The sequence below is a fragment of the Cimex lectularius genome, unplaced genomic scaffold (genome assembly GCF_000648675.2).
Source record: "Cimex lectularius strain Harlan isolate CLEC.00 unplaced genomic scaffold, Clec_2.1 scaffold199, whole genome shotgun sequence".
NCBI lineage: Eukaryota > Metazoa > Arthropoda > Insecta > Hemiptera > Cimicidae > Cimex > Cimex lectularius.
Window position 1 is genome coordinate 708,237 of NW_019392740.1, and position 25,887 is coordinate 734,123.

The 25,887-nt window shown below is 35.6% G+C and overlaps 1 protein-coding gene across 3 annotated transcripts in view; it reads right to left on the reverse strand.

Moving 5' to 3' along the window:
• Positions 1–11,808: 11,808 nt before the first annotated feature.
• LOC106663427 (bestrophin-4) overlaps positions 11,809–25,887 on the reverse strand; it is a 152,746-nt gene continuing 138,667 nt past the window's right edge. For 2 of the 3 annotated variants that reach the window (XM_014388246.2, XM_014388245.2), the window contains exons 9-11: positions 16,567–16,849; positions 14,424–14,635; positions 11,809–13,371 (exon numbers count right to left, since the gene is read on the reverse strand). In XM_014388246.2, the coding sequence (XP_014243732.1) occupies positions 12,988–13,371; positions 14,424–14,635; positions 16,567–16,849 (879 nt within the window). In that variant the 3' untranslated portion in view covers positions 11,809–12,987. The remainder of the gene's footprint in view (positions 13,372–14,423; positions 14,636–16,566; positions 16,850–25,887) is intronic. The other variant, XM_014388248.2, reaches the window with a different exon arrangement.

Here is a 25,887-nt window from a genome sequence, read left to right on the forward strand (position 1 = left end):
CATATGTTCTATAGACATGTGCTTCATTAATTATCACTTCATCCGTTTCAGTTAAAATATTATTAATATTAATTGGACATTAGTCTTATACAGTTTGGAAAATAATGGAAAATATATCCCAACAAAAACCTTGTGAAAAAAGGGCCGAGTTTCAGCACCCTCCAAAAACTTAGCCTATCAATCAATGGTAACAAAAGTACAGATGAATAGGCTAGAGCTATGTTAGATTTTTATGGAATGATTGTGCTTTGAAGGGGTGTGTCTGCTTCGGCTTCGATACATCCCTTCTGCATTTTAGTTAATAAACTTTGTGAACTGTAAAGACCTGGATTACTTTACTATCGCCCCAATGACGGATTCGGAAGCAAAGCTTGGATTCGGAAGCCTTACAAATGATCAAATCTCCGAGATATGCGTTTCTCTATCTCTTTGTTATTGACCATTCGTTATACATTCCTAACATAAACACACTGGCGCGATCGTGTTTTAAAATTGTGTCCATCATTCTATGGAGTTGTTCGCATGAATGCTGCTGGAAACCAAATTAGAAATCAGGGATTTTGTGTGATAAATAGCGAAGATGTTTTGGCAAAGTGGGTAGAATGTAAAGGATTTGAAGTAGAAAACGGAATAAGTAATTGGAAGGAATGGAAATTGACAGAAGATGGACAGAGTATGGGCGAACTGGGAGCCTAAAATTAATAGGATAATGATGGGCATTGTTGTCAAAACGTGAAGTTCGTAGTAAATATACAAGAAAATTATTTCTGAAATGAATATTATGATATCTGACGGACGAGCGGTATGTTTGTATTATTTGACAAGAAAGTAAAGAATAAAAAACACTTTGATTCTTATAACTTAAAAGCATGTACTTTAAAGAAAATTTACTTGGTCTTTGAGCTGTCATCTATAGGAAAAGTTAAATGGAAGAACCTAACAGTTTCATCTTCTTCATTAGTAAAAAATTATGTAAATTAACAAGTCATTTGAATGACATTGCGGGAAGGAATTATTATTTTCCATGACTTAACAGCTCTTGCTGATGTATTTTTAAAAGTTTACATTTTCGTTATAGAATTTTCACCTTTAGAATTGTTAGTATTCATTAGCGCGTGGCTAATCCCATCTTCGCGGAGATATTTACGACTCAAACAGGATTTTCACTATAATCTCAATCGCACTGTGGCGTGTCTTCTGACCCGTCGTGGGCGCGCATTAAATTCACGCCGTTTAAGATATTTTATTTAAAATACTCCGCCCATGCGAGCAAAAACGGCTTAGATGTATAATCTGATGTAAATCTCTCCCACGGCGCGCAAACTGCCTATTGTTATTCATCGGAAATAACTTTATCTCTGACCATCTTCAATCAATGTTTAATCCCGGAGACGGGAAGAGGAGAGCATTGTTCCCCTTGGCCGCGATGCACCCTTTGCTATCGTGACAATGACCCCGGGCTCTACACCTGATATCTGCGGCTAGGCACTTACCATTCGATGATTTATCGACGACTCCTAAAGTCATTTTCTACACACCGACGCCTTTCCTTTATTGCTTGCCATTTGGCCAAGTTCGAACGCTCGTTAGGATGGGCCATTCTAGATGGATGTACCGTTGACTGATGGCCGTCAAACCTCAACCGGCTGATTATGGCCGTTTAACAGTCAATGAAACTTAACAAACGTAGAGAGATTTGTTTCGTTAATATTAATATCTGACGTTTTTTTTAAAAGTTTTTTTCCCCAGTTTAAACAAAGCTGTTATGATATTTCCTTGTTTGGAAATTAACGTTCTTTGTATCTGGGAATACTCCGGAGCAAGTGTACACATTTTTCACCAACAATCTTGTATTGTCACGAAAAAAACGATTTCGGCCCTCTTCATTAACGCAGGCTAATTTTCCTTGATAGCTAATTAGTTAGGAAAATTTGGGAGAGTAATGGAAGAACCGTTATCTCTCAAATGCTTATTGTACAGCACCCAATTTATAAAAAAATTATATCATTCGCTTAATAGTTTAAAAGAAAACTCAGAACTCATTTAAGAGTGAATTATTAATAAACGGTGAATTATACACTCTGGAGCAACTTCAGATTTTGGATGGAGTTGATATATTTAATTTTATTAAATATCTATCAACACAACAACTGATATTGAAGCCTCTGACAGGAGAACAAAACAACTAGGTAGAAAGAAGAGGTATTACCAAGAAGAATACAGTTAGCTCTACGAAGGAATCTGGTACAAGCAGAAGTACGGAAGATGGGAAGCAGCAGAAAATACTAATCTGATAGAACAAGGACAACAGCAGATGCTTCCCATCTTCTGTTCTTCTGTTTAGGATCTATTAACTCCTCAAAACGATAATGAGTTTTTTTTTTTTTTTTTTTTTTTTTTTTTTTTTTTTTTTTTTTTTTTTTTTTGTGGGACTTGAATGAATTGAAGCTAACATTGTAGTAAAACGTTTTGCAATCAACATAATATTATTGAGAAGGTAAAGTAGATTAGCATGTCTATTTGAGTGTCTAGTGCATATTCAAGTGGGAATAATTCAAAACTATTTTCCAACTGCACACAATTTAGTAACAACTAACACTGTCAATACATGCAACTAAAAAGAAAAATGAAGAAACTACCCATTATATTACAATACTCTCTATTTAAGACATGACATAAGACATGTATCCAATGTTATCATCCGTAATGATTTAATGTCCAAATGTCATGAACCAAAAACAGCTACAAGAAATTTTAGAAACAATTATCCAGCCACACAAACCCTCATGTCAGAAACCTTTCCGCTCCCTTCCAGATCACTGTGACAGTCACTGAAAAGGAGATCCTATACCATTGCCACTGCCATTCTAGGAGGGTGTGAGGGAATCCATCAGGAGGTAAGATTCTGATTTAAGGTTTTATGTTAATTGGGAATGTTTTATGAATCATTTAATAATGGGTGATTTGGTGTGGGTTTCATTTTGGAATATTTTGTATTGTTTGGGTAGTTTCATTGATAAAATGGAGTATCAAGGATATTTCTTCTAGAATTATGAATTTGGGCAGTTTGGATGCATCAGATGTTATATTGCTTGGCTGAACCCCACGCTTTTAGTCCATAAGTCCATATCAGCTGCACTAAGGTGCTTATATGAAACTTTTTATTTGTGTGAGACAAGTCCAAGCATTCTTCGAGAAATCATAAAAGAGAGTCATAACTTCTTGATATTTTCATCATGTGAGGATTCCATGTTAACTGTTTGTTGATGTACAGTCTTGGGGATTACATCTTGTCCACAATTGGGATATTATTGAAATAGTGGATTTTTCTCAGTTAATTTCTATTTTATTTTCTACTCATGCCAAAACCCTAAGTAATTTTTTAGGTATTTACTTGAAAGTATCGGTGTACTTGTCAGGGGGTCATTTGATGGGTAGGAATGTCAGCTATGTTTACCTTGTAATGTGTGGGAGCTAGAATACTACCCTGAGGAACATCAGCAGAGAGGGAATTGCTTTCCTTTGATTAGCTCTGATACCTTGTGTCAATCTGCTAAATTTATTTTATATAAGCAGAGAGGAATTGCTTTCCGTATATACATATATATAATTCCTCTCTGCTTATTATCTTAATCAATCTTAATCAAGCTGATGTTNTATATATATCATTGCACAGTTTTTTGCATTGAGCCAAAAATGAAATAGATCTTTGTTTTCCTCATAGCATAAAAACAACAAATGCAGTGCCATGGCAGTTCTAATGAGTGAGAAACTCATAGTTCAATCACCCCTCACTTTGATAATAATTTTAACTTTTTCAAATTTACTTATAACACCTAATTTACTTATATAACCTCTCACCATTAAATCGGGCAGATATCACCAAGAAGAAGAAGAAACAGCACAACATGTTATCTGCTGGTACGAAGCCTTATGTATGCTGAGTTTCCTAATCCTGGAAGAAGAAAAGCCAGGCGTGAAGGATACACACAGGAGCCCTTTCGGGTCTGGTAAAAAGCATTAAGCTTAAAGAGGAGCTTTAGATAGAAAAAAGAATGAAGATGCACAATAGACCAATTCCAGACATGGTGCGCAGGTCATAAAGCGGCTGGCTCTTACATAATTTAATCTATACTATTAAACCAAAATTTAGGTGTCTGCTTAAAGAGCATTTCTTATTACTTCTTTTTATCATTGAATATATAAAAAATATAATTATTCTTAACTGATATTTGCATGATTTTTCATTTTCTCGTGAACATTGGAAAAATGAATTTTCCCTATACTGGGACTTCCCACACTGTGGTCTGCTCACTAGGGGGCGTACAGTGAACTTCAAGAAAACTTAATATTTACAAAAATAGACATAGAATGAATAAATAAAATTAAAAAACTAATAACAATAAGTACTGGAAACAAATTATTTATTTTTATCTTGAATCAGCAGTCATTGTGTTCTCCACAGACAGCTTTAGCCATGAAACAAATTCCAGCCTCTTTTAAGAAAGTTTTGAATGAGTCTATTCAAATTATTAAATATATCAAGTTGCGGCCATTGAAGTCAAGATTATACACAATACTATACGACAATATATGAAGCCTTCATCATTCCCTGCTTCTTCCATACAGAAATGAGGTGGCATCTCTCAATTACAGGAATTAGGTTCTTAAGTCATATCTTGTTGATGGACCATGATGTCAAATCGGCCAACATGTCATTATCCCTGGAGTCAACTTAACAGAACTGATGTAAATTATCGAGCTAAGCATCAAGACCCCTCTTCTACTTCAGATCCACTCGGGACTCCGTACTATATACTTCAATAGAACTTTTGTATTGAATGTGTAACAGTTTGTAAGTTTATATTAAATAAATGTTTTTTAAAAATTTAGTTTCATGCGTCGAACTATAACTAGCGCAGTCGGTAGGACACCTGCAGAGAAGAGTAAGGAATATAATTTTCTTTAATTTAATTTTTTACCGCAAAGACCCATCAATTGATGAGACTCTACACAGAATTCATCATATCAGAAAAAAAAAAAATCAACTAACTTGGAAACCTGAGCTCGACAAATATGTAGCTGTGTTCTCCAGGGAAGAAACAATTAGTATAATTCGTCTTGATGGAACCACAATCCAGCCATTAACAGGAATATATTTACTCAACATCAACAACCGAGGGAATCGAATAGCTCAAGCGTTTAGAGGAGACCTCAGATAAAAATAATAATTTATGAATACTATTACTAAGAATGATTTGCTGTGGTAGTAATTGTGAACTGTATTACTAGTGATTACCGATTTATATAAGCCCAAATCTGCCCACGCATGTACTAACTTTTACAGAGTTGAGTCTATCACTTCTCACAGTCCACCGCTATTCCAGCTTTTGTGGTTTATGGTGAATTACAAGCAGGTCATGAGAATAACCCACACTGGGTGCTGGCAGTCCAGGGTCAGACCTCGGTCATCCCCCCAGCCGCCGAGGTTGTCTGTCAACAGCTAGGTCATTTCAGCCCCCAACACAATCAATTCCTTAATCAATTCGCACTCTCACTCACTCTTAAATACTTTCTTACTTATTTACATTCCATTCAATCAGGGAGGTAGAGTACGTGATATTCCATTGTTTTTAAAAAGACAGTTTCTACTCACAGTAAGTTGTTTCGCAACGATCCGGATTTCGAGCCCTTTAGCTAATCACAGGTTGAAGGATATCTACAACACGTCTCTCCACATGAATTGCAAAAGTGAACCCGCTGATACTCCCGCCAACGCGACGTTCCAATGAGAAGCTGGTTTTTTAATGGCGCTCAATTTGAACGTACGAAAAGCGGGAATTATAACACAAATAAATATTATAATAGTAAATACTGTAAGAAATTAATTATAAATTAGTGATTAAAGATAAAAGATAAAAAATTAGAATAATACATTCATATTATTAAATTATTGTAAAAATAATAACAATTAGAATAATTAATTTAATTATTCGGACGTTTAATATTATTTATGTACATATTTAAAATGGGCGATAGTTGAATCTGTTATATTATTAATGCATTTATCACCATGTTCAATTTTAAATTTTTTAATTTCAAATTTCTCAAACCGATCTAGTTCTCTCCCTTGAAACTAAAACCAAATTGGTGAATTACCGGAAAAAGTAAAATTGTTAAACAAGAAGGTTTTAGTATAGGTTCACTTAAAAACATTCAAAATAGCAAAAAGCAGGGGTTACCAACTTAGTTGTAATGATTGTGATATTAAATATATAGGACAAACTGTGCTGTATGGATGTAATTATGTGTATGAATGTATTTATTTGTATGAATGTAGTGTTTGAAAGGGTAAATAGAATATAGACTTAGTTGGGGGCTGAAATGATCTAGATCTCGGAAGCCCAGTAAAAAAATTACTTGTGTTATAATTCCCGCTTTTCGCACGTTCAAAGATCAAATTTAGCGCCATTAAAAAACCAGCTTCTCATTGGAACGTCGGTTGGCGGGGTTATCAGCGAGTTCACTTTTGCAATTCATGTGGAGAGACCTGGTTGTAGAAATCCTTCAACCTGTTGATGAGCTAAAGGGTTCGAAATCCGGATCGTTGCGAAACAAATTACTGTGAGTAGGAACTATCTTTTTAAAAAGGATTGAACACCGCACTCAATCCATCATTCATCTTTTCTCTTGATATTCCATTCCTCCATCACACTATATACCTATTTTATAACTAACATAACTGAGGGTTGGTGAGGTATTTAATATTCTGCTATCACTCTCTCCCAATAAACATTCATGCTTATAAATGCATTCACTCATAACACCCAGTTCTAAGTTGTATTCATCATAAGGCCTAGGTTTTCTTTTTGTATATTAATTTTCTTAGACTGAAATCCAGCGTAGGCATTTTTATGTTAAATCTTAAAAGGTCACGAATGATTTTCATTAATATCATTCGTCATGCTGTCCAAAAATTGCCTAGAGCTTAAAAGTAACTTGTTAGATTTCCTCTTTCCGTAGTCTGTGGGGGTGATTAACCTATAATTTGGTCAGTACCGATGTTGCCTGTGTTGGTCTGTTGACAATTAAAAAGGATCAGCGATAATGAAATTAAATTAAACTTATATGAATGTAATTTTGATATGTGAATGTCTATTTATGAATGTCTGGGTTTGCTATGGAAGCTCAAGAGCATCCTTACTTTCACTTAGTTCCTCACATTCTGATCATACCTGACTGACCCCTTCTTTCAGGTCAGCCAGGGAACATCTTGCTCTCATTACTATCCTGTTACAGCCGGAGCCCTGCTGCAGTATAGTATCCTTGGTTTGATCCTTTGTTCAATGTATACTGCTGACTTACCTACCCATCCTGACACATCCATTCACACTTTTGCAGATGATATTGCTCTCCTATCCTCAAATAAAGATCCCATCCTGTCACTTGTTCCTTACAGGCTCACGTAATCAAACTAAAATCTTGGTTAAAAAGTGGCATATAAAAATAAATGTAGATAAAAGCCAACATATATTCTTTGCCCTCTGATATGGAATTATGCCACTATTATACCTACATCTACTACCTTGGGCTGTACATTGACAAAAGACTAAATTCCACATACAAGGCTAAAAAAGCAGGAACTGACTATACGCTACAGACCACTCTCATGGCAGATAACAAACGATCAAAACTGACACATCACAAGAAACGACCGATATATGAGACAACAAATAATCCTATTTGGACATACAGCATTGACAATGGGGTTCAACCAAACATTCCAACAATCATCTCATCCAGATTTTCCAATCAAAAATCCTCAAAAAAATAGTAAACGTTTCCTTCTACCTTTTTTTTTTTAATTTATTTACAGTCCAAACAGGTCAGGTACCCAAGCATAGGACCGTCAAGCACTAACTTATAAACATAATTGTAGATAAAGGCCAACATATAACCTTTACCTCCGACATAATGCCACTACTGGGTTGTACAAAAGATTAACTTTGAATCCCCATACAAACCTAAAAAAACAGGAACTGACTAGTAGCTACAGAGCACTCTCAGGACTGACTGCTAGACTTATGATTAAAACATGATGCTTCACAAGAAATGACCGATATACGAGACAATAATCAAACCATTTTTACAAACAGCATTGAACTATGGGGTTCATTCAAACATTCCAAAATCCTCAGAAAAATAGTAAACGCTCCCTTCTACATATCTAACCACACAATCCACAATGACCTTAAAATTCCTTTTGTCAAAGATGTCATAAAATCCCAATACATAAAATAACACAACTCCCTTTCATTTCAGCCCAATCCTTTAGTATACCTGACATCCGAAAATATCCCCAATAAGGATGTTGGAGGACCAACAAGGAGATTGACGCAGCAGTGGCCTCATGACCTGTTGGGCAGTGGATCATAGCATGTAGACACTACTAGAAGTTTTTTCAATTTGTACATCTGAACTATTTTACTTATAGTATAAAAATAAATACTGTTGTAAAAAGAAAGAAGGGAAAAGAAAGTCTATCTAAGAAGAATTATGGTAGGACTGTATTCAGTATAAATGATTAAAAATTAATGTATTAACATATTTTTCAAATAAATAACTATAACTTTCAATGGTTTATTTCATTTCCAATTTCAATTCGAGGAATGATGTTTTTAAATTTTAGAGAAACAAAACTATTTTTTTGTAATTTTAGCTTAAATTTTGTCTTAAAACAACTGACAAATCAAAACTATTAAGATTTGGAATATATAGTCATTCCTTATTATTATTAATATAATAATTATATTATTAATATTGGACACTCTCAACACGACACACACAATGACCCATCTACACAGAAAAGATCTCAATAAAGATCAAAATTCACTAATTTCGTGGTCTGCTTGACCAATTAATATATTACAATTAATTAAGGTTTTTAGTTTAGATAAAAAAGTCAATGGCACGAGCAAGATTCGAACCCATGATCTTCGGTTAGATACGCCGTTGCTCTACCACTTGAAAAATGGCAAAAAGGAGGGAAAATGCAAAAGGTGGGGTTGAGATGGGAAGTTAGTGTCTGAGTGGATCGAGGTCATGATAGCTCAAATGGTAGAGCAGCGGCGTATCTAGCCGAAGATTGTGGGTTCGAATCCCGCTTGTGCCATTGACTTTTTTATCTCAACTAAAAACCTTAATTAATTGAAAGATCAAAATGTTGGCACAATAAAGAAAATGTTTTTCTAAACCTGCGTCACACCAGACCGCATCTCATGATCTCCAAATAATTATTAATATATTTTTAATTGTTTATTATTAGCTTATAATGGTCAGTTAGTTTTTATTTGCTTTTTTGTTTACAAATAGAAATTATTCTTTACTTACAATTATATAAGGCTATTTATAATTCAATATTCTAAAAACACTGGGTTTAAAATAGTTGCCCTTTGTGTTGTTTTTCCAGGTAAATGTCTTGACTATTGTTTCCGTGTTTCAGCACTAGCATTAAAGATGTTAGTTGGCACCAGAGGGGACAGTAATTGGTGGTTCTACTTACTACTACTTCGTGTTACTTCATTTGTTGGTAAGTGTTTACTTTTTTATTTGTTATCGCATCTGCTTTCTATGCAATTGCAAGAGCTGTTAGCTTAATTTGAAAATTTAAATTCTGATCACAGATTGTTTTATTTAATAGTTGATGAAACCTATTAAAGCACCTACTTTAGTTCAAATTTCTGTTTTCATATAGTACTCTTGTTGTAAAGTTGTTAAAAAACTTGGTTAAGTTTGATAAACTTGATGTCTCAAGCCTATATTATTTCATGTTTAAATTGATTTACAAGATTAATTGTTTTGTTGTCAAGTGATGGATCGACTGTGTGTGTTTATGTGTGTAATTATCAAGTATTAGGTCAGAATCAGAAATACTTCCAACTTCATGGCAAGCTTTTGTTTTTTGCATAAACATATTCAGTGCTGAGCTGGATCATAATTTCTTTGAGGCATAGAAAAATACTAATGATATATAAAATATAAATAAAAAATTTACAACTATTAAAATCTTTAACAAACATTGAATTCATATTTGACTTTTCCAATGTGGACATACAGTTAGATGAGTCATCTCGTAATTAATATTATTTTAGTAGGAAACCAGTCATAGCTTTGTACAATAGCTTGTTTGTATAATTCTTGTTTCAAATTAGATATCAATGAACAGTAAAATAGCAGATGATTAGTATTTGCTCACTTGTACCATAGCACATACACAATGATGAATTATTAAGTTTAAACCTATATACATAATTTTTAAATTTACCATGCCAAGTAAGAAACATAGATTGGGATAATTTAGCTGTATATGTGTAGGTAAAACGACCCTTTGTTGTTTAAGATCTTGCCACTCCTATCTTTGTAGACTTGTAAAATGACTTTCTTGCTTGCATCACTGGTCATAGGTCATATCCAAAATAGTAGGTGATGCTTATAAAACCTCCAAAACTGCAAGACCATATAGAGGCCCAAAACCTATACTTCAGATAACAAGGAGGAAAGGACAAACACAGACTTCACCATCTCAGAATGGGTCCACATCAACCTGAAAGGAGAAGTGGACGAACTCTATCTAGACAATTAGACAAGTTAGAACTCAATAAACTCAACACACCGTACATGGGTGCCAGGGCATGAAGGAATTTTAGATAATGAACAAACAGACAAACTTGTCAGAGGAGGGTTGGCCCAGAATCTACACTTGGTATAAAACGTACAAACAAAGACTCCCCAATCTCAAAATGGGTCCACAAGAAACAAAAGAAGTGGCGGTAGATTGATAAAGACGTGTTGGAGTGAATTGGTAGGTCAAAAGTATAATTGCTGCATCTTACTCAGAAGCAGCGATCATTTAGTTAGAAATTTGGGATTAGATGATAAAGGATTGGATAGAAACTGTTTACGATTGCACAGAATTCCCTGATACCACACTCTTGACTAATTTGTATAAGCATTGTTCATATACATGTGCACTTATGCTTATACTTCTTGCTTATGACGTCTTGCAAGCAGCCAGCATCACCTATTTCAGGTCGTGGCAGTTTAAGTTCAAACCTTGGTCTTATTTGTTCTGGCACAGCAGTTAGGAGCTGTCAATAGGTAGTTCATTTCAGCCTCAACGCATGCAGTTTTTAAACCTATACATACTCTCACCTCCTAAAACGTTCTTTTTGATTTATGTATCATTCACTCTATTAGGGTGGAGTACTCGATATTCCTCCGTCATCCAAGTATACTTGACTATTGAATGCTTTATTTAATTTTTTTACAGAATTAAGATTATTCTTCACTTTTGAAAAAACTTTCAAAAGAGACCCTTAAATTTCCATAGATTGTTTATAATCTGTTTTTACTTAGTATTTGTACAACAGTTTTTCACTGAACATGCTTCACTTCAAGGCAGACCCCAAAATTGCTGGTTTGACATGAATAAATCATTATTATTTTTTGTAAAGGATGGCTCTTACTCACAGGTTTTTAACAGGATCTAACAGGTTTTTTGGTTAAATCTTTGAGTAAGAGCACGTCTTTACAAAAAGTAAATAGGTGTAACTCACTCGCCCTTCATTATTTCTATGATTAAAATATGTTAATCCGTTTTTATATGGCACCATTGTATTTTATACACCTACATCCATGCTTAAAATGAAATATTCATTTCTTTATTTCACTCTTCTTATATATTTTATTTAAAGTAGCTACTATCTTTACGGGTAATGGATAGATGTGCTAGATATTAAACAAACAAAAAATTGTTAAAAGGGAAATATATTTTTTTCATATTATAACTAATATACAAAATTATTAATCCATATGTACATACAACACATACAATCAAGAACAAAAATAAGACAATCGGAGCTGAATGAAAGCTCGACACTTTGACTCAACAATTGAAATTATAATAAACGCCAACGTAATTCATTTTATCCGTCTTGACTCTTTATCTGTTCTACCTCGTATTTGCATTCACACTTATACATATACCGACGTTAAATACATTTGATTCTTACAATCTTACCACATTTCATTCGTTATAACCCATGCTTATGGGCAGACATGAACATTCATTTGCTACCATTGAATTAGGTACAGTCTTCCAACAATCCTTAAGTGGTACAATTAAAGATTTGTATGTGCGCTAAAAAGTTCATGCATATTTTGATAAATACGCACAAATCGCAAAAATTATATATATATATTATTAATATGACAATTTTAAAACTAGTTCTAAAAATGTTTCTAAATGCTCGACAAACTATTTGTTTATTTATTTTTTATATTTATGTACAAAGGCAATTTAATTTTAATTACATATTCAATTATTTATTAATACTTTTAAAATATAGTTTTCTTTTTCAAAAATAAATCAAAATTGCTCTTTCTGAATGGCACTTCATTCCATGTTGCACAGCCTTCTTTATCTGTGCCATTATTTTCTTTGTAGCCCCAAAATACATCACTCATAAATACTACAAAAAATGTTTAATAAAAATACATATTTGTTTAAACAATAATTTAAATTAGACACAAATTAACAAAACGCTATAATAAATAAAACTCAGAATAATTTGTTTTTCTTTTTTGTTTTAAGTGGTTCGCTTGTTTTTCGGTAAAAATCATTATTATTAACAATCATTTTATTTTAAAGTTCTAAGAGACATACGGACAACAAATATAGTCAAAAACATCAAAATAAATATAGTCAAGAAATCATAAAAAGATCGTTTCAATTATAGCAAAAATAATGCTCTTAAAAAGTAAAACATAAAAAAAAGAAATCACAGTTATTGCTTCTTGATTCTACGCACATGTTCACTAGCGTCCTCCAAACAAATTAAAATATAATTGCAATAAAAAGTCTTAAGGGAATTAAAATTGGAAAAAAAGTCCTAGAAATGTCCATGCTTCCTCTTCCGTAATATCAGATCAGACGTAGACCTCACCCCTCCTGTGCTGTGAGGTCACGCTCGTCTTCCTGCTGCGGTCCTCGTTGCTCGATGTGCTGCCGCTTGAACTGCCGCATGCGCTGTCGCTGCGGTCCTCATGAGGCATCTCGATTATCTTGGGTGTGCCGTCTTGGCTCGGCGCGGCCGTCGTCACGAGGTTGAAGGACGTCAGCAGAGGCTGAGCGCCCGTCGACGCTATGACGCCTGGGGTGACGGCCACTTGGATCGGCTGTCCGATCATCCCGGTCAATCCTGCTGATTTGAGCGTCGGCGAAAGGACCGCCTGAGCCAACGCAGCTGTGCTCCCTGTTGACGTGATAGTCGACTGACTGCCGTCCAGCTCCTGAATGGTCGAGAGCATAACCTACAATTATGAATTTATACGTTTAATTCTTTAAAAACTGACATCGAAATGATCCTATATTTGAAATGCCAGTGTAACAAGTCTTTCGATTCAATAGACCACTGCCTTCTCATTAACAAATTGATGGGTATTGACTTGTTTAGACCTGGACTGATTTTATAAAACTTAAGTGATCGCACACAAAGGATTGAAATAAAACACTCACTAAGCTCTGAAGTTCTTACAAATGCAGGAGTTACTCAGGGACACTCCTTGGTCCAATTTTGTTTTTAATGTATATAAGTGATTTACTTAAAATGGACATATCGGCTTTTTGAATTTACTGATGATACGGCTTTACTTTATTCTGAAATTAACTTAGATCTTTCTTAATCTTACGAAAACCCCGGGGTGGGTGATTTTTGCAGCTTGCTCCGAGAAGTCATAGATCCGACTGTCCACATGTATATGTGCAATATGTGCAGAATTGAACCTTTATAAATCAATCTGTCAATTATAGAAAATAAAATCACGTTAAACCTTCTTAGATATTCTTTTTATGTAAAGTCTTAGTTGAGATGAAAAAGTTAATGTCACGAATGGGATTCGAACCCACGACCTTCGGCTTCGAATCCCGCTCGTTACACTAACTTTTTCATCTCAACCAAGACTTTCCATAAAAAGAATAATTAATTGAAGGATGTAATTTGGTCAATTAGACCACTAAACACAAATGGCCTGAAATATATTTAGTTTTTACCAGTAACTGTGATTCTTCCCTACCAAGAATATTAAATTACAAAACCCATTGACCAGTGGTGAAAAACTACTAATTTAATTATTTAAAGTGTAAAAAAGTAAGTAATGCTGACACATTTCATTCGTATGGCACAATAGTATATGTTGTTTCTCCATTTTTAATCAAAATTACATGCTAGGAATCTCAAACTCATTAAAAAAGTATTACTTTGATAAAAACGTCGTTTGCAGAATAAAAAAGTACATTTAAACATTTCTCCTTAGTAACCACAACTCGGTTCCACGAGGCATTGCACTCGAAATAATTGCTTTACCTGAACGACCGGTGGATGCTGGGAGACTGGGATGTCTGGGATCGTCGGATTCGCCAAGGCGTTCGACACAGTGCTGATGTGGTTGTTGTTGTTGTTCGGGAACACGAGCTTGTTATCTTTGTCGGTCACCTCCTTCGTCACGTCCGGCGTCGGGATCCTTGGTCTGTTCTTCAGGTTCGCTGGGATCGCTGTAACATTAAGTTTACCAGGACCTAAAACACAAATCGGTTTATTGTTTCGGGTCCATCACCAAAACTATGGATATGAACTATATAGGTGCAGTGAGTGTATTTATGTGCATAAGTGCTCTCCCACAAGAGAACGCAAGATTCTCCCTATAGAGTACCCCATTTAAACTATTATTCGGTCCAGTAGGTTTTGACGTAAATGGTATGCAGACATTGCCTTAATAACCAGAGGCATTATTCACACTCCAAAACCATCCAAACTGGACGTTGCCTAAACATTTCGGGCACACAATAACAAAATCAAACAACTATTTTTAGAAATGGGGATTGGTTCTATGATCCCGAAAGCATCCCTTCCTAAAAAGTTTTAACAGATTACAGGGAGAAGAAGAAATAAAATACAATATGGCGTACAGTTCACTCCAAGTAAAGTAATCAGGTACATATATTCAGGGGAAGCCAAAATTTGAGCATTCAAATTCCTTAGGGAAGTACATCTGAAATCAATACTTGTGCCATAAAAAATCTTAAAATATGAATTGTCTAAAAATCTTATCTGACAGATTAGCAACCATAAAACATGAGCACATAAAAAGGTCATATCTTAATAGTAGTTAAATGCATGTAAAACCTCCAAAAACTGGGAAATCATCGTGGATGCAACAACAAAACGTAGTTTAGTGTAATAAAAAAAATCAAATTGGCAACAGTAAGATCTGCAAGATGTACGCCAAGAACCTATACTTGAGGTAATTAGATCAAACTCAGACTCCTCCATGGGACTATAAAAAACACAAAATAGAAGTAAACGAGTAAAATTTGTCCAAATCCAAAATAATAGGTAAATGCATGTTAATGGATCCAATGTATATTGTGAATGGATGTAATACCTCCAAAACCTGGGAAAACTTGTTGCTGCCACAACTCAAAGAAGTTCTGGGTAAAGGAAAAGATGACACACTGGCCAGAGGAGAATCTGCAAGACTATATAAAGAACCAGACCCTATACTTGGGATAACAAGGGCATCAGGTTCCCGCATGCTACTCGGTAGTCCTTAAAAGGACAATGAAGACAGAGACTCCACCATTTCAGAATGGGTCCAAAACATCTCAAACGAGACTCTCTCTAGACAAAATAAGTTCATGATTAAACAAAACTGGCAAGCACATTGCTACATTTAGACCGGGGAAAAATGAAGGTTAAAGCGATAGGAGCCATTGACATATTAGAAAGCACCTAATCTAATGGGTGGAATTTTACGTAATGAAGAGACAGACAACCTGGTCAAAAGAGGATCAGGCCAACCATTGGCCAAGAATCTATATTTCGGGTAATGAGACCAAACACAGAGTTTTCTATTTTCGATTTTGGATTCAGAAAAAAACAAGAGGAGAAAAGGTGAACTTTTTGAGAATGAACTTCAGAGGTGCTAGACACAGTAAATTAACAACCTTCACCAAAACTGCCAACTTATTGCTATAGTGGGACAATCAGGGCAAAACTCAGGAGTATGATAGCCCATTTGTAGGATATGAGATGAAACTGCCAAACATATTATCCGAGGAAGCTGGAAAACCAAGGGAAAAGAGTTACAACAATGACAGTCAACTGAATACTTCTTAACAGAGGGATCCAGTCAATTGAACTAAAGTAGGGAACTAAGAAAGTACAAAAGGTCAGAAGGCTGCAGTGCTTGGGAAATACAAATCCTGCTTTCTAGCATTCCATTATCATAATCACCAACATCAAGCAACTTGATCCATCAATTTCGTTGTAATATTATGTTTAGTAGTCTATCCTGAGCGTCATGCGTTTATATCCCATGGTTTTAATTGTAATTAACGTTCCATGCCGGTTTGTACCGAAAAGAATTTCAGTGCACAGAATACAAAAAAAAAAAAAAATCACTCACTTTACCGACCAGAGTTCATAAGAAGAACATATAGGACAATACCTCTTCCTCTCCTGGTCGATTTGCGGCCAATAAGCCTGTCGTATATTGACATCTTGTGGTGAGGCTGGGCGTGCTGTTGGTTCTGGGTATGCGGCAGCTGCCCAACCGGGCCCACCTGTATTACCGCGTCAGGACTGGAATATACAGAATTATGCCTAGTCCTGTTCCCTCCAAAAAGGCCCGAGCTATACATGGTCGACGACGACCTGATCGAACCCATACGCTGCATCTGTCTCTGAAACCAATTCTTTCGTCTCTCAACTAACGGTGTATCCACGCTTTCCTGAAACATCAAAAAATCACTCTTTAAATCGAAAAATATATCAACAACTTGCAAATAAATATTACAAATAATATCCCATTATTATGAACGTTAAAATAATAAAATGTACTGTATATTAAGTTAGTAAGAAATCGTTGAATGGAGATTCTCCCTCACAGCTTTATGTCCTGACTCTTTCAGACTACCAACTCTTCCGAGCAATAGCCATCTTTCAAAAGCAAAAACGAGGCTGACATAAAAACTTGAGAAGACGCCGAGTAGATTCAAGTAGATATCATCTATATAAAAATTAGACATATGTCATTTGGTCGTTTTTTTCTTTTTTTTACGAGGGTTCGCAACAGCAGAGGTCATATAAACCCCAGAGTGCCGGTGTTTTTGAAAAAAAGCCCATTTGTAAGTATGTTGGGTTCGAATGCAGGGCCGCTGGATTCGAATCCGGGACCTTTACCTTACAGTGATGAGCGCCGTGTCAACGAATAAACCTTGCGGCCACCGACGCCCCCATTTGGTCGTTATCAATCATTTTGGTGTGACTAACCTCATGGGTTGGGCTGTCAGACGCGTTGCGTATTATCCTATCTTCAAATTTGGGTCTGTGTGATTTCTGTGAAGTCAAATCTCTCTTAAAAGATCATGAAGGAAATTGCGTATTGTCATTGCATTTTGGTGCCTATGGTGGATTAAGTGTGAGATTTTTATTGTTCCAATTGTTTTGTCTCTTTTCATTTTGAGTCATGATAATTTCTCTCTTTAGGACGTAATGTTTCGTCTATTGTGTCCGATCTCTATTTTCCTGGTAGATTTTCGTTTGTTTAATGAGTTAAAGTATTTATTATCAGGGCTATGGTATCTAGGTCTATATTGCTCAGAATGGCTTTTTCATGTGCGATAGTAGTTCCTTTTTTTGCTTGTATGTCTACTGCCTAATTGCCTCAAATCTCCGTACGACCTAGGACCTACCTTAGCGTTACGCTATTTCTAGTTCCCGTAGTTATTAAGTATTCTGACAGGTTTTGAGCTGAACTCGTAAGCTTGGAGAACTTGTAATTTTGGTATTAGTTCTCTGCTTTTTTTGTTCTATGTTTGGCCATCGTGTGTAAATTACATTATGGGGCTAATCCATAAAATCACTTTAGGAATCTGCTCCCAAGTTCTTCCAAAGACATTTTGGCATACCCTTTGTGCCTTTGGGGACGTGGGTTCTTTTAAGGTAGGTCCACGTTAAGATTTGGTCGAGAAATACTCCTAGGAAATTTTCGTAGTAGTTTCCTTGCTTTTGTGTCCTATGTTTGGCCTACGTAATTTTCACCATGGGGTCTGTACCATAAGGTCATCGTAGAATTTAGCCCTCAAGTTCTATCAGTCTTTGGTATATCCATTGTGCTTTTAGTGCAGTAGTGCATTCTCTTAAAGTTCACCAAAATTCCACGTTAACCTTTGGTCAAAAACTACTCTTACGTACGTAACTTCTCGGGAATCCTATATTTCATGGTTTCAATCGGTTATGGATTTAGCCTTTTTTTTTACTATGTATGTAACAATTGTGCCTTCTTTGAGGAGTTTATTTATAGACCCTTTTCTTGGCACCATATCAGTGTTAAATTTAAGGCTTTTTGAACAGTTTTATCTTCGATCTATTTGCCTCTGAATATTATGACTACTGACCGTTTTAATATTGACAATTTGCGTACGGTTGTACGTCAAAGCATGTGATTTGCCCCAGTAAGTCGTCTGCTACCACTGACAATAATTGTTTTCTTTAAAGGTTGTGTAATGAATAGAAAATATATTTTTAGTGTGTAAAAATAACTAGATAATCATGTTAGTATAAAGCCTGGATGAAAAAAGTGAAAAGCAGAAAGGAGCCAGAGGTCGTTAGTTGAATAAATTCTCATCGACCTTATTTTCTTTTTCATAAATTTTGATGTTAGCCGGGTTATAATCGACTTTCGGTTTCCTTTACAATTGTTATAGACAGGGGAGGAGAACAAAAGGTTGATTTCTCCTGTAATGATTCTGTTTACGAAAGTGGATTAGTACACGATAATACGTCAAACAACTTTCCACCATCACAAATAATCGGGGTTATTCTCGAAATGACTAAAAGATGTCTGTTTCACTCGCATGCCGATCAGACCGTCGGCATTAATCGCCGATCGGAAGAAATTCCAAAGACCGACCCCCAAGGAACGATTGGAAGGAAAAATAATGATTATTTAAAGCCGGCCGATTATTTAATGAAAAATAAATTGCTTAGAATAAACGCCTCGCCGAATCGTTTCGGAGGTCGCGACCTTCACAGAAGACACGCTGCTGAGGAATGCCGATGGCCATTACATGCTTGAAGAACTTTAGAGCTTAGAATTTTTATTAATATAAATGGAGAAAATATGTCATCTACTACAACTCTCAACACTGTGTATCATACGAATCGCTATCATAGGCTAGGTTTTTAAGCCTATTGGCCAAAAAAGGACGAATAAATACAAAATGTACTTTTTATTTTACTGTTCAATTTTCTTAGTCAACAATACTTAGAATATCGGCGTTTCAATTGACTGGTGAAACTTAGCTAACGGGCTTGGGTTGATGGAAGATTTTGCATTTGGCTTTCTCTACTTTTGGAAGTTCTAAGTGTAAGGGAAGGTCCAGTACATAAGTAGGTGGCAACTGTAATGCTTGGTTCACTCTGACAGTTCAATACCATAAGTAAATTATATCAAATATTATATACTTATATCAAACTTTTGAAGTTGACATAAATTGCAATCGTTTTTCAAGTATTGGTGATAGTCTGTAACGTCTGTTTGGTGTGTTCGTTTTAGTTCTGCGTGCGGATTTCCATAGTTGAAGTCCCAAGAAACCATCGTAACAAGTAATCAAGTACGTTCGACAGAGGGTAGTGAAATTCCGTAAAAAATATGTCGAGGCGTAGTAAATAATTCTGAATGGGCTTACGGATTTTTATGCAAAGAAATTGGAGTGGATTGTTTCTGGGAGGATAATAATACGAGCTGTATATACATTGTAAAGGAGAGGTGCTCCTTTGTTAGACGTCAGCTTGGTTGCAATTTCATCCTCACCAATCATCATGATCTGCCTATCTAGGTTAGTCTGTTAGGCTTGTTTCAAATGATATCATGATAAATAATGGTTTTATTGGTGATATAGTGTTTTCGGTGGAAAATGGATGCATCTAGCTGACCGCAAAAATAAAAAACTCCGACTTAATCCACCAATGACACTGAACAACAAAGAAAACAACGACACACGCCACCCAACGCCGATCTGGTAGAAGAAAACCTCACTTTACAAAAATACACTCTAAATAGTGAAAATCCATTCCGTGTGGTTCTCCAAGTTCTGAGAAGAACGGGAGGATCTTTAGTGATCATGCTTTGGGACCTGCATGAACAATTTACAGTTTCACCCCGCAGAACACAGGACGAATTCTCACTGTTTGCTAAAGATAGATATGGGATATCGCTATGCTATGTCTACCCCTGAAGAAACGGTTAGACTGGTTCGATTTTAGGATTAGATATTTGGGTAGCCCTTCGGTTTCCGCAGGAAGCCCTGGTGTCAAACCCTATCGACGCTACACACCCGGACCACACTGCTTTCGTTTGAATGACGTTGATGGATTTTGAGGTGTAGAAAATTAAATCCAATCTGGTGGCTCGAAGCAATTTCCTAAGATTCTGTTATCCCGTTCCGACCAATGGGGGAAAGTATTTGAAAGGAAAAATCGTTTCACCCCATTATCAGTAACAACCGTACTATCGGGGAATACAGAGATTCAGATTAGCAAATCATTAGATCATAGTGCATCCCTAAACACCCCTAATATTCATACCAACCTTAACCATCACTACCGATTACTAGATCCTTAATGTCCACAAAGATGCACAGAAATACACGGAATACTGACAGTTCACGAAGATTATCGCATGGAAGCTAGCGAATAGTAGATCGCGAAATAGAGATAAATAGATTAAAGATATTTCAGGTGCTTATTACTTTACTTCTGCTTGATACGTAATGGGTCGAAATGAGGTTCCCAAGGGAACACATGGGTAGATCGAACGAAATGCACCCGATGGGTTCCCGGTTTTGTAACAGCAGCTTCGCTGTCGCGAATTTTACTTATTGCAGGAAAGAGACAGGGCGGTTGGATGATAGAAGATTAATAGGTTTTTTTAGTTTATGCCTATGTTTCACAGGACGGAGGTAGTGTAAGTAAGGAAAACTAAGGCTTTTCAAGGCTGAAGGATTTGTCCCTTTGTACAATGATTTGATTGTAATCAAATCAAAACCAGGTCTACTTTTGAAAAATAGAAGACTGATTTCGTGTTTATTGTGGCTTTAGGAAGGAAAGAAAGAGGTAAAGGAGTATTCAAGTACGATTTCATTTATATGTAGAAGATTGTGGTTTTTGATGTGTGCCGTCAAGTGGTTGGATAGGTGCTGGCCAAAGAGAAAGGAATTTTTCTTCTTCGGACTTGACCCAAGAGACCCCGCATTATCAAAATATTGCATTTACATATTGAAAGTGCTTAACAGTTAAATACTCTTATATAAAATAATTAAAAAATAACAACCAATTGTTTGTATTGTTAAATTAAATTGTTACAATGGTACAATTAGATTGTAACTAATTAGTTAAAGGCTTATAAAGGTAAATTAGTAAAATGTTTATCCTGCAGGATAAGCAGCTGAAAATATCTCATTGTACATAGAAAAACGTACCTAACGCCGTTGTTTATGATGACAAGAATGACCTTATGGTTTAGTAGTTTTTGAATAATACAGGGTGTTGTACGTTCTCTTGAGACGTTGATTTTCCGTTACCATTGAGATTTGAACGAAATTGGTGGAAATTTTTCAAAAAACTTTTTCAAAAGTCCATGGGGGTCAAATCAGGTCTATTCCACGGGACTCTTTTTTTTAAACGAGGATCAATATATCAACATATTAATAAGAATCCCAATTGAACAACAATGTGCCTCATGATGCCACCACGTGAAAATCAATTTATATTCCTTGCCCCGTGGACTCAGTAAATAGTTTCTAGCAGGTTTCATTTCAATAAATAATTAATTAATCCAGTACTGGAGGTGGGCGTGACGGAATTTTCACACTGCATAAATGCATCGGACTTGGTCGCTTTCCAGGCGTTAAAAGTACATGCCGTAAAAGCAGCTGAGACCTTGACTTGGGTTGTGTGACATAACCCTGTCATCAGGGCTGAGAGCTTTCCAATCGGATTTTTGAGGTGAAATTAAAATAGGAGACGATAACGTTCTAGGACGAGTGGAAAAATGCGCTCCTGGCGCCGGGATTATTTTTATTCGTGAGGATTTCACCCCATCCTTATATAACTCGCCGTTTGATCCGTGCTCCAGTTCGGGGCAGCATAAATGCACTGAACCGTTAGGAGCCAGGAGGTCATTTCACTCCCGCCTTTTCCGAACCCCTCCTGTCCGGTGTCATCCGCTTCCTTACAACCGCAAGGATGCCCAAAACCGTGCGAAACGAATAACGGGAGAACCCACGGAACCAGAAAGCTTCGTTTGCTATGCTCACTCGCAAAAACCAAAATAAATCCAAACTGTTATCCACTCACCCGTCATAGTCGCTATAATCTCAACATAGAGAGAAAAAAATCGCAAGATAATTTTTCTCATTTTCTAAAAACACATGCATTAAATACGAAAGTGATGCAACCGGAAAATTGCAGGAATAATTTTATTTCGCAAGAATCGCTCCACTATTTATTTACAGATTATCTTTTCCAATTCGTCCGAGATTACCTAATAGCCGCCGGTGTGCAATCACGGACGCCCATTTCGTGCGATACCCGGGAGGGGAGACTGCGTCTAAAATAACAAAAATTCATCGGACGACGCCTGAGTAATTGCCGGTTTCGAAGGGGGCCATTAGAAAGAAAACATATTTACGACGATTAAAGACAGTTCCGCATGACAGGAGACCCGTTTTGAAACGGTCGTAAAATTCATTCCACGGAAGAAAAATTCGTTCCTTCTTTCTTTTTCAATACGCTGAATGCAAAACGGAAAAATTAACAATTGGCATTTAACCATACTAAAACATAACATAATAAACACAGAGACAATAATTACGTAATTCCATGAAGCATTACTCGTCTGTGACTCAACTAAACATACATAATGTTATCGCATTATTTATCGCATAAGTGACTATAAATTAATTTTGATATCAAAATTAATCTTTGTTCTTTACTCTCTTTTAGAAACTTTTAATAACTGTCTACTTCAATTATTGTCATTAAAAAGTAGGATTACGCGTCAGCATGGCAAGCCAATTCACTTTGCATAATTAACCAAATACAAATTCAGTTATATGTGTATTTTACTCATTTTTTATATTGAAAAAAAGTTGAGATATATAAACTACACCTAATGGTAGTTCAGAACAGGTAGTTCAGTTTTATCTGGACATAAAAGAAGCTTTCGATTCAATAGACCACGGCTTTTTTGTTAATAAGTTGAAGTGTTTGACGTGGACTAAGTTTTATAAAACTTAAGTGATCGCACACAAAGGACTGAAATAAAACACTCACAAAGCTCTGAAGTTCTTACAAATGCAGGAGTTCTTCAGGGGAGAGTCCTTGGTCCAATTTTGTTTTTAATTATATAAATGATTTACTTAAAATGGACATATCGGCAATGATGATAAGATTTTTTCCGATTGCCGCAAGAAGTCATAGGTCCGACAGTGCACATGTGCTTATGTATGCAGAATCGAAACTTTATAAATCAATCTATCAATTATAGAGAATAAAATCACGTTAAATACTCTTACACATTCTTTTCATCTCAATCAAGATCTCACTTCAAAAGAATAATTAATTGAAAGAAGCAATTTGGTCAATTAGACCACTAAACCTAAATGGACTTTTTAGATATATTTTATTTACCAGTAACTAACTCGGGATATTAGGAATATTTCAGACACGACCAACCATAGATTTATCAAATACGAAAAGAGGAAATATTACAGTTATATTTCACTATAAGACTGACAGCTGAATGTTAAAATATTTCTACTGACGAAACCTTCTCTGACGTCGGTTTCCATAACTGTCCTCTTATCGATTCAGCTCATGATCAGCCGCGATTAATACAAGGGACATTCAGTTACAGGCGATTAACCGTTAAAGCGATTTCACTCGATTTGAAATTGGACAGGGGCGACGACAGAAAGCGTCGGAAGACGCCGCGAAGAGCGGCCGGGGCAGACTGCGTTTCACTTTTCTCCTTCCTAGTCCCCGTATCAAAAACTACTAATCTTCCAGTCGATGAAATTACTACAATCGGCTACCGTGGCCTTTCTGGATCTAATTCGACATCTTTAATGACGCTCTATTCGAAATTCGCAACAACAAATTACGTGACCTTCCGTCACCGGCAAAACGGATTATGCCGGAAATTGAAATCACGCGACATAGAGGTTCTTGAAGAAAGATTTTACCCTCAATTTGGCAGTGACTGATTACTATCCTCACTCTGTATATTAAAATATACAACCGTCATACATTTTGAAGGGAAGGCGTTTTCAGGTCGTACACCAAGATCGCCTGAAATTAACTAATTCTCTCCTTTCGAATTGATACCTGTCTTTCAGGATTGAAATGGACTTTTCACACCTTGGGAACATTTGGTCAATCGATGATCGTCAACATCAAATTACTTTTACTGTCAGTTCAATGAGAGATAAATTTGAAACAAACAACAGTAAAATCTGCAAGGAACCTGTAATTATAAATCTAATTTATTCTTAATAGGAGCAATCAGTCTGCGAGTAAAAAAATAGTTAAGGAAAGCATTGATCCAGTCGTCCATCGGATTTACAAAATAGAAAAGCAGCAGAAGGTGTTTTTAGTATATCATCATAAATCTTATCTTACCAAGCTGAAAGACTTTAACTTTTAAAAATTCATTTACTTATGTCAAATAAGAATGAACATTTAGTTGTATTTCAAGGAAAACATTTTATCCTTAGGATGACAGACTACCAATGTACAATTAACGTTTAATTGCTAAAATTTTGATTTTTCGACTACGAATGAGTAACAAATTTAGACATTAAGATATTTAATGTTTTCTAAAAATAATTCAATTTGTACAAAGTAGACAGACATTTGGTACATAATTAAACTTAATAAAATTTAATTATGTAATAAATTAAATTAAATTTTAAAAATTTCTACTTTTTTGAAGAAGGTAAGTCTGACATCATTGCCTGACATATTTTACTTCAGTATTTTGCATTTTGTTTTCTTAAGGTTACAATAAAAATACAAACGAATCTCCTACGAATTTTCATACCCTTAGTACTGGTGTTATCAAATTTACACTAATATAGATTTATGAGGTAGGAGAGAGTATTTTAAAGGTTTAAATAATCTGAAAAGTGAAATATCTCGAATACAGAGAATATGGACCTTTTAGTCCGATTTGACATATAGATTACCAACTCCTGAAGTATGACATCTGTTCACAGGACACACAGTATATATCGTAATATCAGTCGCCTTTCTTAATTTCGCCAAATTCGCACGGTTGTTTTGTTGTGACATACCGAAACAAGTCTGTCCAAAAAACAGACCTGAGTAAGCGGCCCCAAAACGATCAGGGATTAACAAACCTCCTGACATTTATTGTCCAACTGGCATATCGCTCAATAAATTGAACCAATTTGTAACTTGCACAACACTTAGAGTTTCTATATTGATCCTCATATTTCTGATATTTTTTAAAATTTATTTTTAAGTTACATCGTCCTGTAATATTAGATGTTATTATTTAATAAATGTATTTTTTTAAGTATAGAATTATTGATTTAGCCATGAAGACCTAGACCAGCCAGATAAAATAGAAAGGATAAACATTGTTTTCATTCATAAATGTAAATGAACAACACATCTATAATTGAATTCCTTGTTACATAAATCAGAGGTTATTGCACTAATAAATAGTCAAATTACATCA